The sequence below is a fragment of the Arachis ipaensis genome, chromosome B4 (genome assembly GCF_059453495.1).
Source record: "Arachis ipaensis isolate K30076 ecotype BB chromosome B4, ASM5945349v1, whole genome shotgun sequence".
Classification (NCBI taxonomy): domain Eukaryota; kingdom Viridiplantae; phylum Streptophyta; class Magnoliopsida; order Fabales; family Fabaceae; genus Arachis; species Arachis ipaensis.
In genome coordinates, this window is record NC_142439.1 from 26,072,643 (window position 1) to 26,086,656 (window position 14,014).

The window sequence follows — 14,014 nt, forward strand, 5'->3', positions numbered from 1 at the left end:
GCCATGCCGTTAGGTGACACGTACGCGTGGATGACGCGTACGCGTGACCTTGCGAAAGTTCAGCGACGTGTACGCGTGACAGAGCCACATGCTGCACTTATCAGAAAACGCTGGGGGCGATTTCTAGGCTCCTTTCTGGCCCAGTTCCAAGCCCGAAAACACAAAATAGAGGCTACAGAGTGGAGGAATCATTGAGACAACTTTTATTCACATAATTTTAGGTTTAGATGTAGTTTTTCTAGAGAGAGAGGCTCTCTCCTCTCTCTAGGTTTTAGGGTTCCTTTTAGTTCTTTTCAATTTCATATTTCTATTTTAGTTTAATCTAGTTTCTCTTCTAATTTTATTTGCTCTAGCATTCTAGTTTATTTATTTCCCTTGTTGATTACTTTATGTAGCCAATTTAGTTTATGAATTCTCATGTTAGATTTGATTTTCTATTTAATGCAATTTGAAGTATTTCATATTTATTGCTTCTTCCATTATTTGTTATCATTGATTTTGCAATTGTTGGTTTTAGTATTTACACTCTCTTGTTGCCTTTCTATGATTTTACTTTGTGCCTTCCAAGTGTTTGATAAAATACTTGGTTGGGTTTTAAGTTAGCTTTTTATGTTCTTAGCTTAGATTGAGTAATTAGAGACTCTTGAATTGTCAAAGTCTCTTGTTGGTTGGTGATTGAAACTAGCTAGTTGGCTTGAGCTTCACTAACTCTAGTCTTTGATTAGGACTTGTGAACTCAAGTTGATGTTCTCACTTGACTTACCTTCAATTGTTAGAGGTTAACTAAGTGATGGCAAAAGGCAATTACCATCACAAGTGATTATGATAATAGGGATAGGAATTCCAATTATCAATCTTCGCTAGGACTTTTCTTAAGTATTACTTTATTTCCTTGTTATTTACATTCCTTGTTCCGCATTTCAAAAAATCCAAAAAGATACTTTCCTATAACCAATAATAACTACACTTTCCTGCAATTTCTTGAGAGACGACTGGAAGTTTAAATACTTCGGTTTATTTTTATTGGATTTGCTTAAGTGACAAACAAATTAAATTTGATTGAGGTTTAATTGTTGGTTTAGATCTATACTTGCAACGTGATTATTTTTGTGAAATTCTTTACTGACGATTTCTCCCCCATCAATTTTTGGCGCTGTTGCCGGAGAATTGCAAACGTGTGCCTTATTATTGGTTATTGTGAATATTGTGAATAAATTTGCTTTTTCGTTTCTTTGTTAGTTGTTTCTAGTTTTAGGAGTTTAGTTTCATTATTCCTTATTAATTTTTGTTTTTATTTTCTCTTGATACTATGAATTCTCACCCCTTTGGCTATAAGTTTGGTTACAATTATATTGTAGGAAGAGGAGATTACAATGAAAGTTTGCATCAAGGATGGGACAATCAAAGATGGGAGGAGCCACAAGGATTTGATCAACCCTCTTGGAAACAACCTCCACCCACTTACTATGAGCAAGAACCATTCCAAGGTGCATATCAATCCAATGGATATGGTGGACCCTCCTGTAATTACCAACAAGCCCCAGCCCCATCATATGCCTATGAACCCCCTCCTCAACATAGTTTTGAACAACTATACTCACAAGCCACCTACTACCAAACACCCTCATATGATCCTAATCCTTATCCACCACACCAAATACTATTCAAACCATATGAACCATACTTAGAACCACCACCTCAAAATACACCATCTCCATACCCTTATCAAGGAGAACCACCTCCGTATTATGAGCCTTTTCTCCCAACAAATGAACCCTCCTATCCACCCCAAGCTCCGATAGATGATACCTTTAGTGCTATTCACCAAGGGCAAAGAGAGCTTCAAACCACACTTACCTCTACTCTCACAAGTCTCACCTCTACTCTCCAAGCTCTTATATCCTATGTGGATCCATCCTTTACCCCCAATACTCAACCCTCAAGCTCTGGTGCACTTACTTTTCACTCATATCCATCAATCCAAGAGCAACATGATCCCAATTACGCTATTGACATGGAACAAGAGAGAAGGGATCGTCTTAGGGACGTAATGGATCGGGTTCACGCATACATACTTCAAGAGAAGCAAGAGGAGGCCCAAAAAGTGGTGGTAGGAGAGACCCTTGAAGATGAAGGAGTAGTTGAAGAATTAGGGGGAATTAAAGAAAGTTGTCAAGAGGTGGAAGTTATCAAAGAGGAGTTAGATTTTGTACTAGAGCAAGTGGAGAAAACCGAAATTATCTAAGAAGAGGAAGTGGTTGAGGACTTAGTAGATGTGAAACCTCCATGGGAAACTCAAGTCATAGAGCTTCCTTCCAATACGTTTGAATTTGATGTTGAGGAGGGTGTACAACCTCCAAGGCATATCATGGTTGAAGACTTTGAGGAGGTTGATCATGAGATGGGTTCAATAATTAATGAGTTTTTACCTACAATTGAACCCTCTCCCATTGAACTAAAGGAAGAGGTTAATGTTGCAGAAGCTTGTCAAGAGGTGGAGATCATCAAAGAGGAGCCCAAGAGATTGAAGCATACATTGGCAAGGCCGCCACTGGAAATACCTCCTCCTAAGCCATTACCATCCAACAGAACATTCAAGTGGGTAAAATTCTTATCCTTAAACTCTACCTTTCCACTTGAATATGGTCTGCTTGAAACAGATGGACAACTTAGAGCTATCTGCGATTTTAAGAGTAAAAGGGAGATGGTTAGCAGTTGACAACACCATCTTAGGTTCGTTATGGTTGGAAGCTCAAGGCCTAATTGTAAGTGTTGGTATAACTCTCAATTGATTGGGTCTAGGAGGATGTTTGGGTGCTTACATGAGAATTCTAAGGCTAAACTACCCAGATGGAATCATGATGATCAACTTACGGATAGGTGTAGAAACAAGATCTGGGATCCCGGCATACAAGAGGATCAACTTTGGGAGCTCAAAGCTTGTGGAGAACTTCATCAAGGCTTGGTGAATTTATTTGGAGATTTTAAAGCTTACTGGAAGTCCAAGCACTGGTGAGAGTTTCAAGATGAGTTCAAGCACAAGCCACCATGACAATGAGCTCACCAAATGTCCAACTTAAGGACTTTAACTAAAAGTGTTAGGTGGGAGACACCCCACCATGGTAAATTCTTTCTAATTTCCCTTTTATTTATATTAGTAATAAGTTAGATTTTTATTTTTGTTTCTAGACATGTTTATTTCGTCTAATTCATGGTTTAGTTGTCTAAAAAAAAAAAGGGTGTGACGCGTACGCGTGTCCCACGCGTACGCGTCGATGCCAATTTTGCATTTTAGCTAAAATGAACAGAGAGTTGGGCTGAAACAGCGATGGAATGGTGCCAGGCGCACAGGCCACCCCACGCGTACGTGTCCCCTGCGTTTTTTTTCAATCCACACGTAAGCGTCCGCGACGCATATGCGTGGACATGAAAATCGGCGTAAATTGGTAATTGAACAGAGAGTTGGGCTGCCACTGGGCTGGAGTCGCGCGAGTAGTGACACGTACGCGTGACCGACGCCTACGCGTCAGCGTTCATTTTTTTACCACCCACGCGTACGCGTGGGGGACGCTTACGCGTCGCATGGCCGTTTCTGTTTTTCATTTCTTACTTCTTTCTTCTCTCCTTTCTCCTTCTTTCTTCCTCCTTTCGTACTTTCTTCTTCTTCATTTCTCCTCCCTTCTCATCTTTATTCTTTTTCATTCTCATTTACTTATTGCATTTGCATACTTTCATTCATTGCATTTTAATTTTGTACATATTTTTATTTTCTTTTCTAAGTTATTATTTTACCATTGGTGTTAAATGTTCTTATTCAACTGTTGCATCTTTTCTTCCATTCTTCTGATGCTTCGTGACTTGTTTTATATTGTTGGGTAATATTATTCATAGGTCAATGCTAAATTTTTATGACACTTGTATTCCATTTGCATTGATATGCACTTATACTGTCTTTCATGACCCACTCTCTCTCCCTCATTGTTGCAATTTTTGCACTATTGATATGCCATTTGCTTCTACTATTTTCTCACTTGCATGTTGTAGCTATCTTGTAGTTGAGATCCTCATTATTTGGCATTAACCCATCCATATTCTATTTTTTTCCTTATCTTTGTTTCTGGGTTACTTTTCTTCCTTTTTCTCTTCTTTCAGCATGGCCACCGAGAAGGGAAAGGGAAAGCTTCTCAATGGGGCAAACGACAAGTCCATCTACACAACCTTTGGAGAAAAGCATCAGTTGGAGCCACCCGTCCACTTGCATATCTCAGCATGCACCAATGACGTTGCAATCTTTAAGTGTGGGGAGGTCGATACCGACTTTCGTGGGTTAGTTACTTCCTTTTTCAACACCAATGTTTAATTTGTTAGTTGTTGCATTTGCATGTTTGATTGCATGTTTATTTGATTTTGTGCATATTTTACCACTGCTTGGTTGAAGTAATATTTTCTTTTTCAAGAAACCTTTTATAGCATTTCACTAATTTGAATTAAAATTTTTATTGAACTTGTTTGAAGAAATATTATATTGGAATATGGTTTAGAGCTCGAACGCACAAAACTAGTGAGATTTTGAGCCTATTCGATTGGTTGTATTTTATCAACCAATATTTTATTTTTGGTGTGTGCTATTCTCTCTAAAATTGTGATCTTTGTCTTGCTTAATTCTATATTTCCATTGTTTGATGTATGCATGCACTTATATGATTGAGGCCTTGTTTCACTGAGCTTACATACCCATACGGCCTTAACCTTTTCATTATCCTTTGCAAACCAATGTTGAGCCTTTTAACCCCATTCATTCTTTACTTTAGCTCATCAATAACTCTAAGCGGAAAACAATAATGTCCTTAATTTGAATCCTTGGTTAGCTTAGACTAGTGAGAGTGTTCATGATTTAAGTGTGGGAAAGTTGGGTTTGGAAATATTTGGTTTGAGAATTGGGTGTTGTATATTCTTGTGAAAATGTGCAAAATAATAGTTGAGCACATATTATTGTATTCAATAATTTAATTATATGCATTGAGAAAAACAAAAGAAAAGAAAAGAAAAAAAGAGCAAATAATAAAAAGGGGACAAAATGTCCCAAAGTAAATGGTGTTAGCAATGCATATGAGTTGTACTCAAATTGGGATGCATGAATATGTGGAAAAATATAGTTAATGGATAGTTAGGTTTTATATTCTGATTACATGGATTAGCTTAGGTTAGGTGGAAAGTTTAAGTTAATTAAGGATTCAGATTTTAGTCCATTTAACCAAATACAATTCTACTAGGGATGGCAAAAATCTCCAGCAGGGCGGGTATCCGCGGGGATTTACCCGCTGGGGAGTAGATATGGGGATAATTTTATACCCGCGGGGATGGAGGACGGGGACCCGTTTATTATACGGGACGGAGGCAGGGATAGAGGTCCCCGCCCCGTGGAAACCCATTTAATCCCCGTATATATGAAATTACTTAAATACCCTATGATATATATATATATATATATGAGTTTCAGAATTTTAAAACCCTAATCCCTAACTTCCGCCGTTCTCCTTCTCTCTCACTGTTCTCTCTTCTTCTTTCTCTGAAACTCAAAGCCTCTCCTCTCACCAGTCACCACCGCCGTTGCCATCTCCTACCTCCCCACCACTGCCTTCCGCAACCTCCTCTCCTCACCGTTCAGTATGCTTGTTCTCAGTCGAAGAGAGCGACGTCCTCGCCGCCTGGCACTCAACCAACCAAAGAGAAGTCCTCGTCGCTGCCCCCTCACCTAGCCGAAGAGAAGTTGCCGCCGCTGCCCCCACCCAACCGAAGAGAAATCGTCGCCGCCGCCAGACCCCGCGAAGGCAGAGGCGTCGCCATCTCCGCCGCGTCAGAGCCTCTTTGCTGGTAAGTCAGTCTTCGATTTATTGATTCCTTGGACTTTTTGTGATTTATGCTTCTTTTATTTATGTGATTTTTAGAATTTTATGTGATTTTTGAGATTTTATTTCTCTGAGTTATGTGATTCTTGTGATTTTTTTATTTCTGTTATTCTATTTATGTGATTTCTGATTTCTGTCATTTTATTTCTTGATTCTTGGGATTTTTTGTGATTCTGCTAATTTATTTATGTGATTCTTGGAGTATTTTGTGATTTCTGAGATTCTATTTAACTAATTTATGTGATTTTTGTCATTTCTGGTATTCTATTTCTATATTTTCTGTAATTTTTTTGATTTATGTGATTCTATTTATGTGATTTGTGATTCTGATTTCTGGGATTTTATTTCTTGATTCCTAAGATTTTCTGTGATTGCTGCAATTTTATTTATGTGATTCTTGGAATTTTCTGTGATTGTTGGAATTTTATTTTTGTGATTCTTGAAATTTTATGTAATTCTTAGGATATTATTGTTGATTTATTACATGATTTTAACTTTTAATTGTTTTCTTTTTTCTGATGCAGGAGTTAAACAAATTGGAATCTACCATGCATGATGAAATACTTCTCTTTGAATGTGATCTGTTTAGTATTTGGATATGTTTAGTTATGTTATGAATGTTTAGTTATTTGAATGGAGACCAAGTTTGTTGCTAATTGTTATCTAAGTCTTTTGAAGACTGAAAATCATGTTTGTAATGACAATTAAGGTTTTTTTATTTTTTCAATTTTTTTTATTTTATTTTAAAAATCCGCGGATATCCGCGGATATCCAAACCCCCGGCGTGGATGACGCGTACACGTGGGCGACGCGTAGGCGTGACAGTGCCACGTGCTGTACGTATCAGAAAACATTAGGGGCGATTTTTGGGCTTCTTTTTGGCCCAGTTCTAAGCCCGAAAATACAAAATAGAGTCTGCAGAGAGGAAGAATCATTGAGACAACTTTCATTCACATAATTTTAGGTTTAGATGTAGTTTTTCTAGAGAGAGAGGCTCTCTCCTCTCTCTAAGTTTTAGGGTTCCTTTTAGTTCTTTTCAATTTCATATTTCTATCTTAGTTTAATCTAGTTTCTCTTCTACTTTTATTTGCTCTAGCATTCTAGTTTATTTATTTCCCTTGTTGATTATTTTATGTAGCCAATTTAGTTTATGAATTCTCATGTTAGATTTGATTTACTATTTAATGTAATTTGAGGTATTCATATTTATTGCTTCTTCCATTATTTGTTATCATTGATTTTGTAATTGTTGGTTTTAGTATTTACACTCTCTTGTTGCCTTTCTATGCTTTTACTTTGTGCTTTCCAAGTGTTTGATAAAATGCTTGGTTGGATTTTAAGTTAGCTTTTTATGTTCTTAGCTTAGATTGAGTAATTAGAGACTCTTAAATTGTCAAAGTCTCTTGTTAGTTGGTGATTGAAACTAGCTAGTTGGCTTGAGCTTCACTAACTCTAGTCTTTGATTAGGACTTGTGAACTCAAGTTGATGTTCTCACTTGACTTACCTTCAATTGTTAGAGGTTAACTAAGTGATGGCAAAAGGCAATTATCATCACAAGTGATTATGATAATGGGGATAGGAATTCCAATTATCAATCTTTGCTAGGAGTTTTCTTAAGTATTACTTTATTTCCTTGTTATTTACATTCTTTGTTCCACATTTCAAAAAACCCAAAAAGATACTTTCCCATAACCAATAATAACTACACTTCCCTGCAATTTCTTGAGAGATGACCTGAGGTTTAAATACTTCGGTTTATTTTTATTGGATTTGCTTAAGTGACAAACAAATTAAATTTGATTGAGGTTTAATTGTCGGTTTAGATCTATACTTGCAACGCGATTATTTTTGTGAAATTCTTTACTGACGATTTCTCCCCCATCACGTATGCACAGGATGTCGTGCGCACGCACACATGGCTGTGTGATTCTTGTGCGTATGCACAGGAGGTTGTGTGCATGCACACTCCAATGTGTGCTTCTCCTTTATTTTCTTCATGTTTTCTCCCTCTTACATGCTCTTCTTCCACTCTTATCAAGCCATTCTAACCTATTACACCTGAAATTATTCATCAAAACTATCAAGGTATCGAATAGGATAAAAGTGGGATAAAAGTTTTTAAATTAAGCACAAAATAGCATGTTTTCACAATTAGGCTCAATTTAGGGAGAGAACACAAAAGTATGCTATTTAGATGAATAAATATGGGTTTATATGATGAAATCCACTCAAATCAAACTAAAATATATCGTTAAATATGGATTCATCAGTCCTATTAGAAGAGGAGAAGATGCAATGTCACGACGTGGTGGCAGGGAAAAGGTGGCTTCGATGCGGGGTGACGATGGGCAAATGCGATGCTGAGAAGCTTCGTGCCAGCGACAGTGAGCGGCGTCACAGGGGAGGCGGCGATGAGTATCGTCACAAGGGCTGCGGCAGTGGAATGGTTGTGGTAAAATTAGGGTTTAGGATAGGTAATGGTGAAAATAAGTCAAGGTGAAAATAAGTAAAGATGTTATTGGACCTACGGATGCAACCCGTTGTTCACATTGTTCACTATCCACGTTGTCTACCTAGCAGAATTATATTATCTATTTAACAAAAGAGCATATTTAAATGTCATAATTTAAACTAATGTGTGTCATTTTTTTCATGAGTCCAGGCCATGACATATCTAAAAAGAAAAATACCGTATATTATTTTATATATTTTTAATAAGGTAAGCCACCAAAATGTATTTGAATTATCTTAACAACCCATGAATTTAAGTGTACGTATCTACTGTTATAAAAAATAAAATTTGTTTCTAGTGAAATTTATCATAGTAAAATATTTTCAACTCAAAGTTATCCAATTGTCCTAAATTGAAGCATTATACATTTGTGTTCTAAGCCATTTTTATATAATTCGCTACAAATAGACATGGATTAAGCATTTAAACGTAATTTGTTGAACCTTAACATGTATTATTATATCAAAAACATAATCAATGGTAGACTACCATGAACCCTAATCTGCTTTATTCTATTGTGAACTACGTTGAAATGGGAGTGCGTAGTTTGTTGCTTCCTCCAGCGAATTACTAGGACAAAAGAGCTTGTGTAAATTACCTTAACCTCCAGCGAATTAGTAGGAGATAACAGTTATAAGATTCGTGGATTCTAGAGATGAACTACCATTTTCATCTATCTACTCTCCCAAATTCTAGTGAAACTTGTGCGACTATCACGTCAAAATGGGACCATGGACAAGGCAGATCATTTCTACAGACTCGACGGCATTGTCCATGTTGTTGGACACATCAATGAGGATGTTAGCGCACTAATTTCTACTTCATTTAGGAAATTTTGCATTAGATTAGAAATGGTAGTGTTATTGTTAATTAAAAATAGATTTTGAATGGTAGTGACAATATTATTAATGGTAGAAATATTATTATTGAATGGTAGTGTTATTAGATTAGAAATGATAATCATAATTACAGTTAGATAAGGATAGATTATTAAGATATATGGTTTGATAAGTTGTTTTAATTTTCAAAATAAGGTTTGAATGTCTATAACCTATTAGTTGCTTTATTTATTTATTTATTTATTTATTTATTTATTTATTTATTTATTGTGCTATTAGTTATTATATTTTTGGGTTTAGATTTCTAATTATCCAATTATATGTTTATCAAGTGTGTTCTAAATTTATCATTTTTTTCTGAAATGATGCAGGCGACTTGTTGTATTATTAGCATTATGAAGCAATAAAATATGGCTCTACACAACCGTATCATTCCGTTCTTGGAGGCTGTCAAGTTAGATCACCTCACTAGGTTGAACAATCATTAATTTAATCTTAATGAACCTCTTATCAACGCATTTATTGAGAGGTGGTATCCGAAAACACACACGTTCCATATCTCATTTGGAGAATGAACCATCACATTAATGGTCATCGCTGTAAAAAATGTTGGTTAAAATGACGCTTATATTATAGCGGTTTTATGTAACTGCCATAATTTTTGTTAATTTCGACGGAGGGAGAGTCTGCCATATTATTCAGGTGATTGGCAGCAGTTTTTGGAGAATGTGGTGGTTTGAAACTGCCATTATCTTTAGTCTTTCTTGTTTAAAAAAAATAAAAATCTAAAACTTAGAGGTGATGTTGTTGTGCACAGAGAGGATGAGAATGAGAGTAATGTTACAAATGATAGAATGAGTGTAACGTGTGAAAGTGACGAACCTAACCCTAGTTTTCCACTGCCGTTCATCTTCTCGCCACCGCTCAGCTCCAAGTTGTCGTAAGTAATGTTATCGTTGTTGTTGCCATTGGCGGAGGTTCTAGATCTGCTTCTCTGGCTTTGATTTAAGGTTTTATCGTCACCGTTCATATCCACCGCCATTCATCTCCGCCGTCATTCATTTGCTCGCCACCGCTCAGCTCCAAGCTACCGTAAGCAATGTTATCGTTGTTGCTACCTTTGGCGGAGGTTCTAGGTCTACTTCTCTGGCTTCAATTTGAAGTTTTATTATCGCCATTCATCTCCTCATTGCTCTTCATCTGCTCGATGCCATTCATCTCCTCACCACCGTAAGCAACGTCATTGATGTTGCCTTCGGTGGAGCTTCTGCGATCAAATTTTTTCTTTGATTTGAGGGTTTGCTTTCTCTTCACAACCTTTCATCTCCTCGCTGCCGCAAGCAACACCGTTGTTTCTCTCTCTGGCAGAGCTTCTGAGATCTGGTTCTTTGGCTTCAATTTGCAGATTCAATCTGGTTCTCTAGCTGCTGCAAAACTATTGTTGCTGCCTCTGACTAAGCTTCTATGATTTGGTTCTGTCATCTATATCAATTCACAGTAATCTACTTCATCTTCTTCTTTTGATTTTCTTCTTCCATACGATTAAAATAGTGTTAACTAATTTAAATTACATGATTAATGTGCAATTAATTGATGATTACCTTACTGATATTAAAGTTTCAGAAAAAAGAGGCTGCAAGTACGTTTGTTCTACTGTTAACAAGGTACTCTCATCTCACGATTCTCAGCTATCATGTTCACATTAAAACATTATTTCATGTGAATAGTCGTTGTATTAATATTTCTAACATACATGCTTTAGGGTGAGGAGCAAAAGAAATTGAACGTGCTTTCTAATAAAGTGTTTGTTAATGCCTTAAACAACAGCGGGCGCGCTATGAGTCTTTCTATCTCTGTAACTGTCAAATGCTCCAAGTCTAATCTACCTATTACATATAAATTACTGCAATTTATTTTCTTTTCAATGCCTTCTTGTTTCAGAAGAGCTTGAAGATGCTATTTTTGTAAAGCCAAAACAGCATAAAAAGTGAGTTCTGGAGCTTTAGAAATAAGCAATACCCACTATTCACCATTTCCAAGTAACAATTTCCATTTCCATTTTGTAGATACATTGTTGTATTTGATCATTTGGATGGATCCTCAAATATTGAATCCGGTGTTTCTATTGGAGCTGTATAAAATTATCATCTTAAATATAATTACTGCATTGAAAATAATCACTAAAATTACAATAATACCTGCCATTTTTCCTATAGATCTTTGGCATTTACGCAGCAAAGGACAAAGATAAAGTTACACTTGATGATGTCTTGCAACCTAGGAACAAAATGTTAGCAGCTGGTTACTACATGTATGGTAGCTCTTGCATGGTAAAACAAAACACCAATCTGATGAATTGTTCATTCTGGATATGGTAGGTCAGCTTGCTACTTTTTTACATTCTATGGTTCAAAAGTGCAAATTATTTCTCTACTTTTTGCTACTATAAAATTGGATATGCTGATAAGGTATTGAAATTAGAATTAATTGATTCCTATCATAGATAAATTTTTAATCAATTATGTCTTTCAATTCTTCTATATCCAGATATTTTGGAATTAAAGATATCTACGACAGAAAATAAAGGCATGTATGTAAGGATACTGAATGAACATTGTCATCAATCATTCACACTTTCTCTTTCTAATTAGTAATTACCGCCTTCTTCAACTATATTTTCACTCCATTTTCTCCTTGTGTTGCTGTAGTCAAGGATGTGGTCTTGAAATTAAACCCGTTTCTCACAAATTAAAGAACAAGATATTGGTTTTTGTTGCTGCTGGAGTCAAGCTCTATGATCTTCAGGTTTCTCAATGCTTTCATCTTCTTCTCACTAGCATCTTTTCTTTGATTTTACTTGTGGACTATAATTTGAACGTGTTGTTGCTTATCTGATAAATAAGGTTGCTAATCTGATATGATAATCTCACTAACACATGTATGCATTCTTTGAAAATGTGATCATGTCATTGAAAAACATACCAAAACGGATTAAGTAGTAATTCCTATCAACAACTAAATATAAAAAATCTTTATTTATTAATATATAACCAAATTAAATATCTTAATGGTGGATGTTTTGTTCTATTTTGATGCAAGTGTTGGAAGAAGGAGCTCAAATGTTCATGTTAAAGGCCCTCAAACAATCTGATGTAAAAAAAATTGACATGTTAGTTAATGAATTAGGTCTCACATAAAATTGTAGTTTTTTCAAAGATAATATAAGCGAATGTGATAAAAAGGGAAAATCAATGGTTGTGATGCTAAAGATTAGGAAGCAAATTTAGATATTTTGAGTTGATCTGTTTATAAGGACTATAAATATTCTTTGTCAAATAGGTGTATATAAATTATGCTCACATAACATGCATAATTTCTTTGTTAAACATGTGGATACAAATTTAGAAAGTAACGGTGTAAATATAGTTCAAGCACTGAGCAAAGAAAAATAATATATATTTGGGATCATTCACTCACCAACATAATTATAATAATTTTCAAATACATATATATTTATAGCATGTTATGTGAGTACAATTTTCATGATTTCTTGCTTTATCTGTGAATATAATTATGTGAATATATAATAACTATTCTTTTTTATTATGTTTTCAAATTATATTTTTATTGTAGGAATTGGATCAAGAGAGTGAGATTCCATCGTCAAAAGAGTTAGGAAGTAGGTCTTATGGAGTAGCGTGAAATATGATAGAGATTTTATGTATTAAGAGTTACATGTTAAGACATTTATAGTTAAAAAATTATGCAATGTTTGATACTATGTATAAGAGTTATTAATTTTGATTTTCAATACTAAAAATCATATATTTTGTTTAGTACTTTGTTTATGAGTTATATAATATTTTTGTTATTTTGAAATTTTAATAAAAAATTATTCGTTTAACGCGATAAAAAATATCACTTTTACCCGGTAAAAAGGGCGATTTGTAACTGCCATTTTAAACAACATGAAAAGTCATTTTAACCTTGTAAAAATGGCCGTTTCAAAAGCCGTTTTAACCAATAAAAATGTCAATGTCAGGGTAAAAATAGCGGTTCAAAAATGTTGTTTTAACCCGATAAAAACGGCGGTTTTAACGTCGTTTTAACCAACTAAAATGCCACCCTATCAGGGTAAAAATGGTGGTTCATAAACACCGTTTTAACCAACCAAAAATACCGTTTTCACCTGGAAATAATGACGGTTTAAACCGTCGTTTTCACCAACCTGAAAACATCATTTTATTTAGAAATAATGGCGGTTTGAACCGCTATTTTAACCTATCCAAAAACCGCCATTTTAGCTAAGGTTATTGTGGTGATTTTTTAAAAACCGTCCTAATAACTAGAATGGCACCCAGAATTATGTTACTTTTTAAAACCGTCATTGTTGGTAATAATGGCGGTTCAAACTGCCGTAAATACCCAAAAAAATTGCCATTTTAACCAGATTTTGTTGTAGTGCATAGCTTACCAGTTGGGTTTGTCTATTGATGGCGAGGCGGTCAGCGAGTGCCTCTTACATCTCCAATGGTACATTTTGGATAGGAAGCCAACATGGATTTGGTTCGAGGAGTTATATATTGAGTGAGCTTCCTTCCGTGAGATGCATCCACAAAATGACAATGACCTTCAAATGGTTTCAGGATAGATTCAAGATGTTCCCAAAAAATGCAAGTGAAAAAACAGTCAGGAAATATGCTCAAGCCTATATTATCATATTGCTCTCCACTTAGTTGTTTGGTGACAAGAC

At 35.5% G+C, this 14,014-nt stretch overlaps 1 protein-coding gene across 1 annotated transcript; it reads left to right on the plus strand.

Annotated features, from left to right (window-relative positions):
- The first annotated feature begins 10,832 nt into the window (after positions 1 to 10,832).
- Positions 10,833 to 12,963, plus strand: LOC107636317 (fructose-1,6-bisphosphatase, cytosolic-like). The gene is made up of 6 exons (XM_088484503.1): positions 10,833 to 10,925; positions 11,024 to 11,136; positions 11,328 to 11,394; positions 11,478 to 11,572; positions 11,970 to 12,066; positions 12,895 to 12,963. Exons 1-6 carry the CDS (start codon positions 10,833 to 10,835, stop codon positions 12,961 to 12,963), a joined length of 534 nt encoding a protein of 177 aa, XP_088340629.1.
- The last annotated feature ends 1,051 nt before the right edge of the window (positions 12,964 to 14,014 follow it).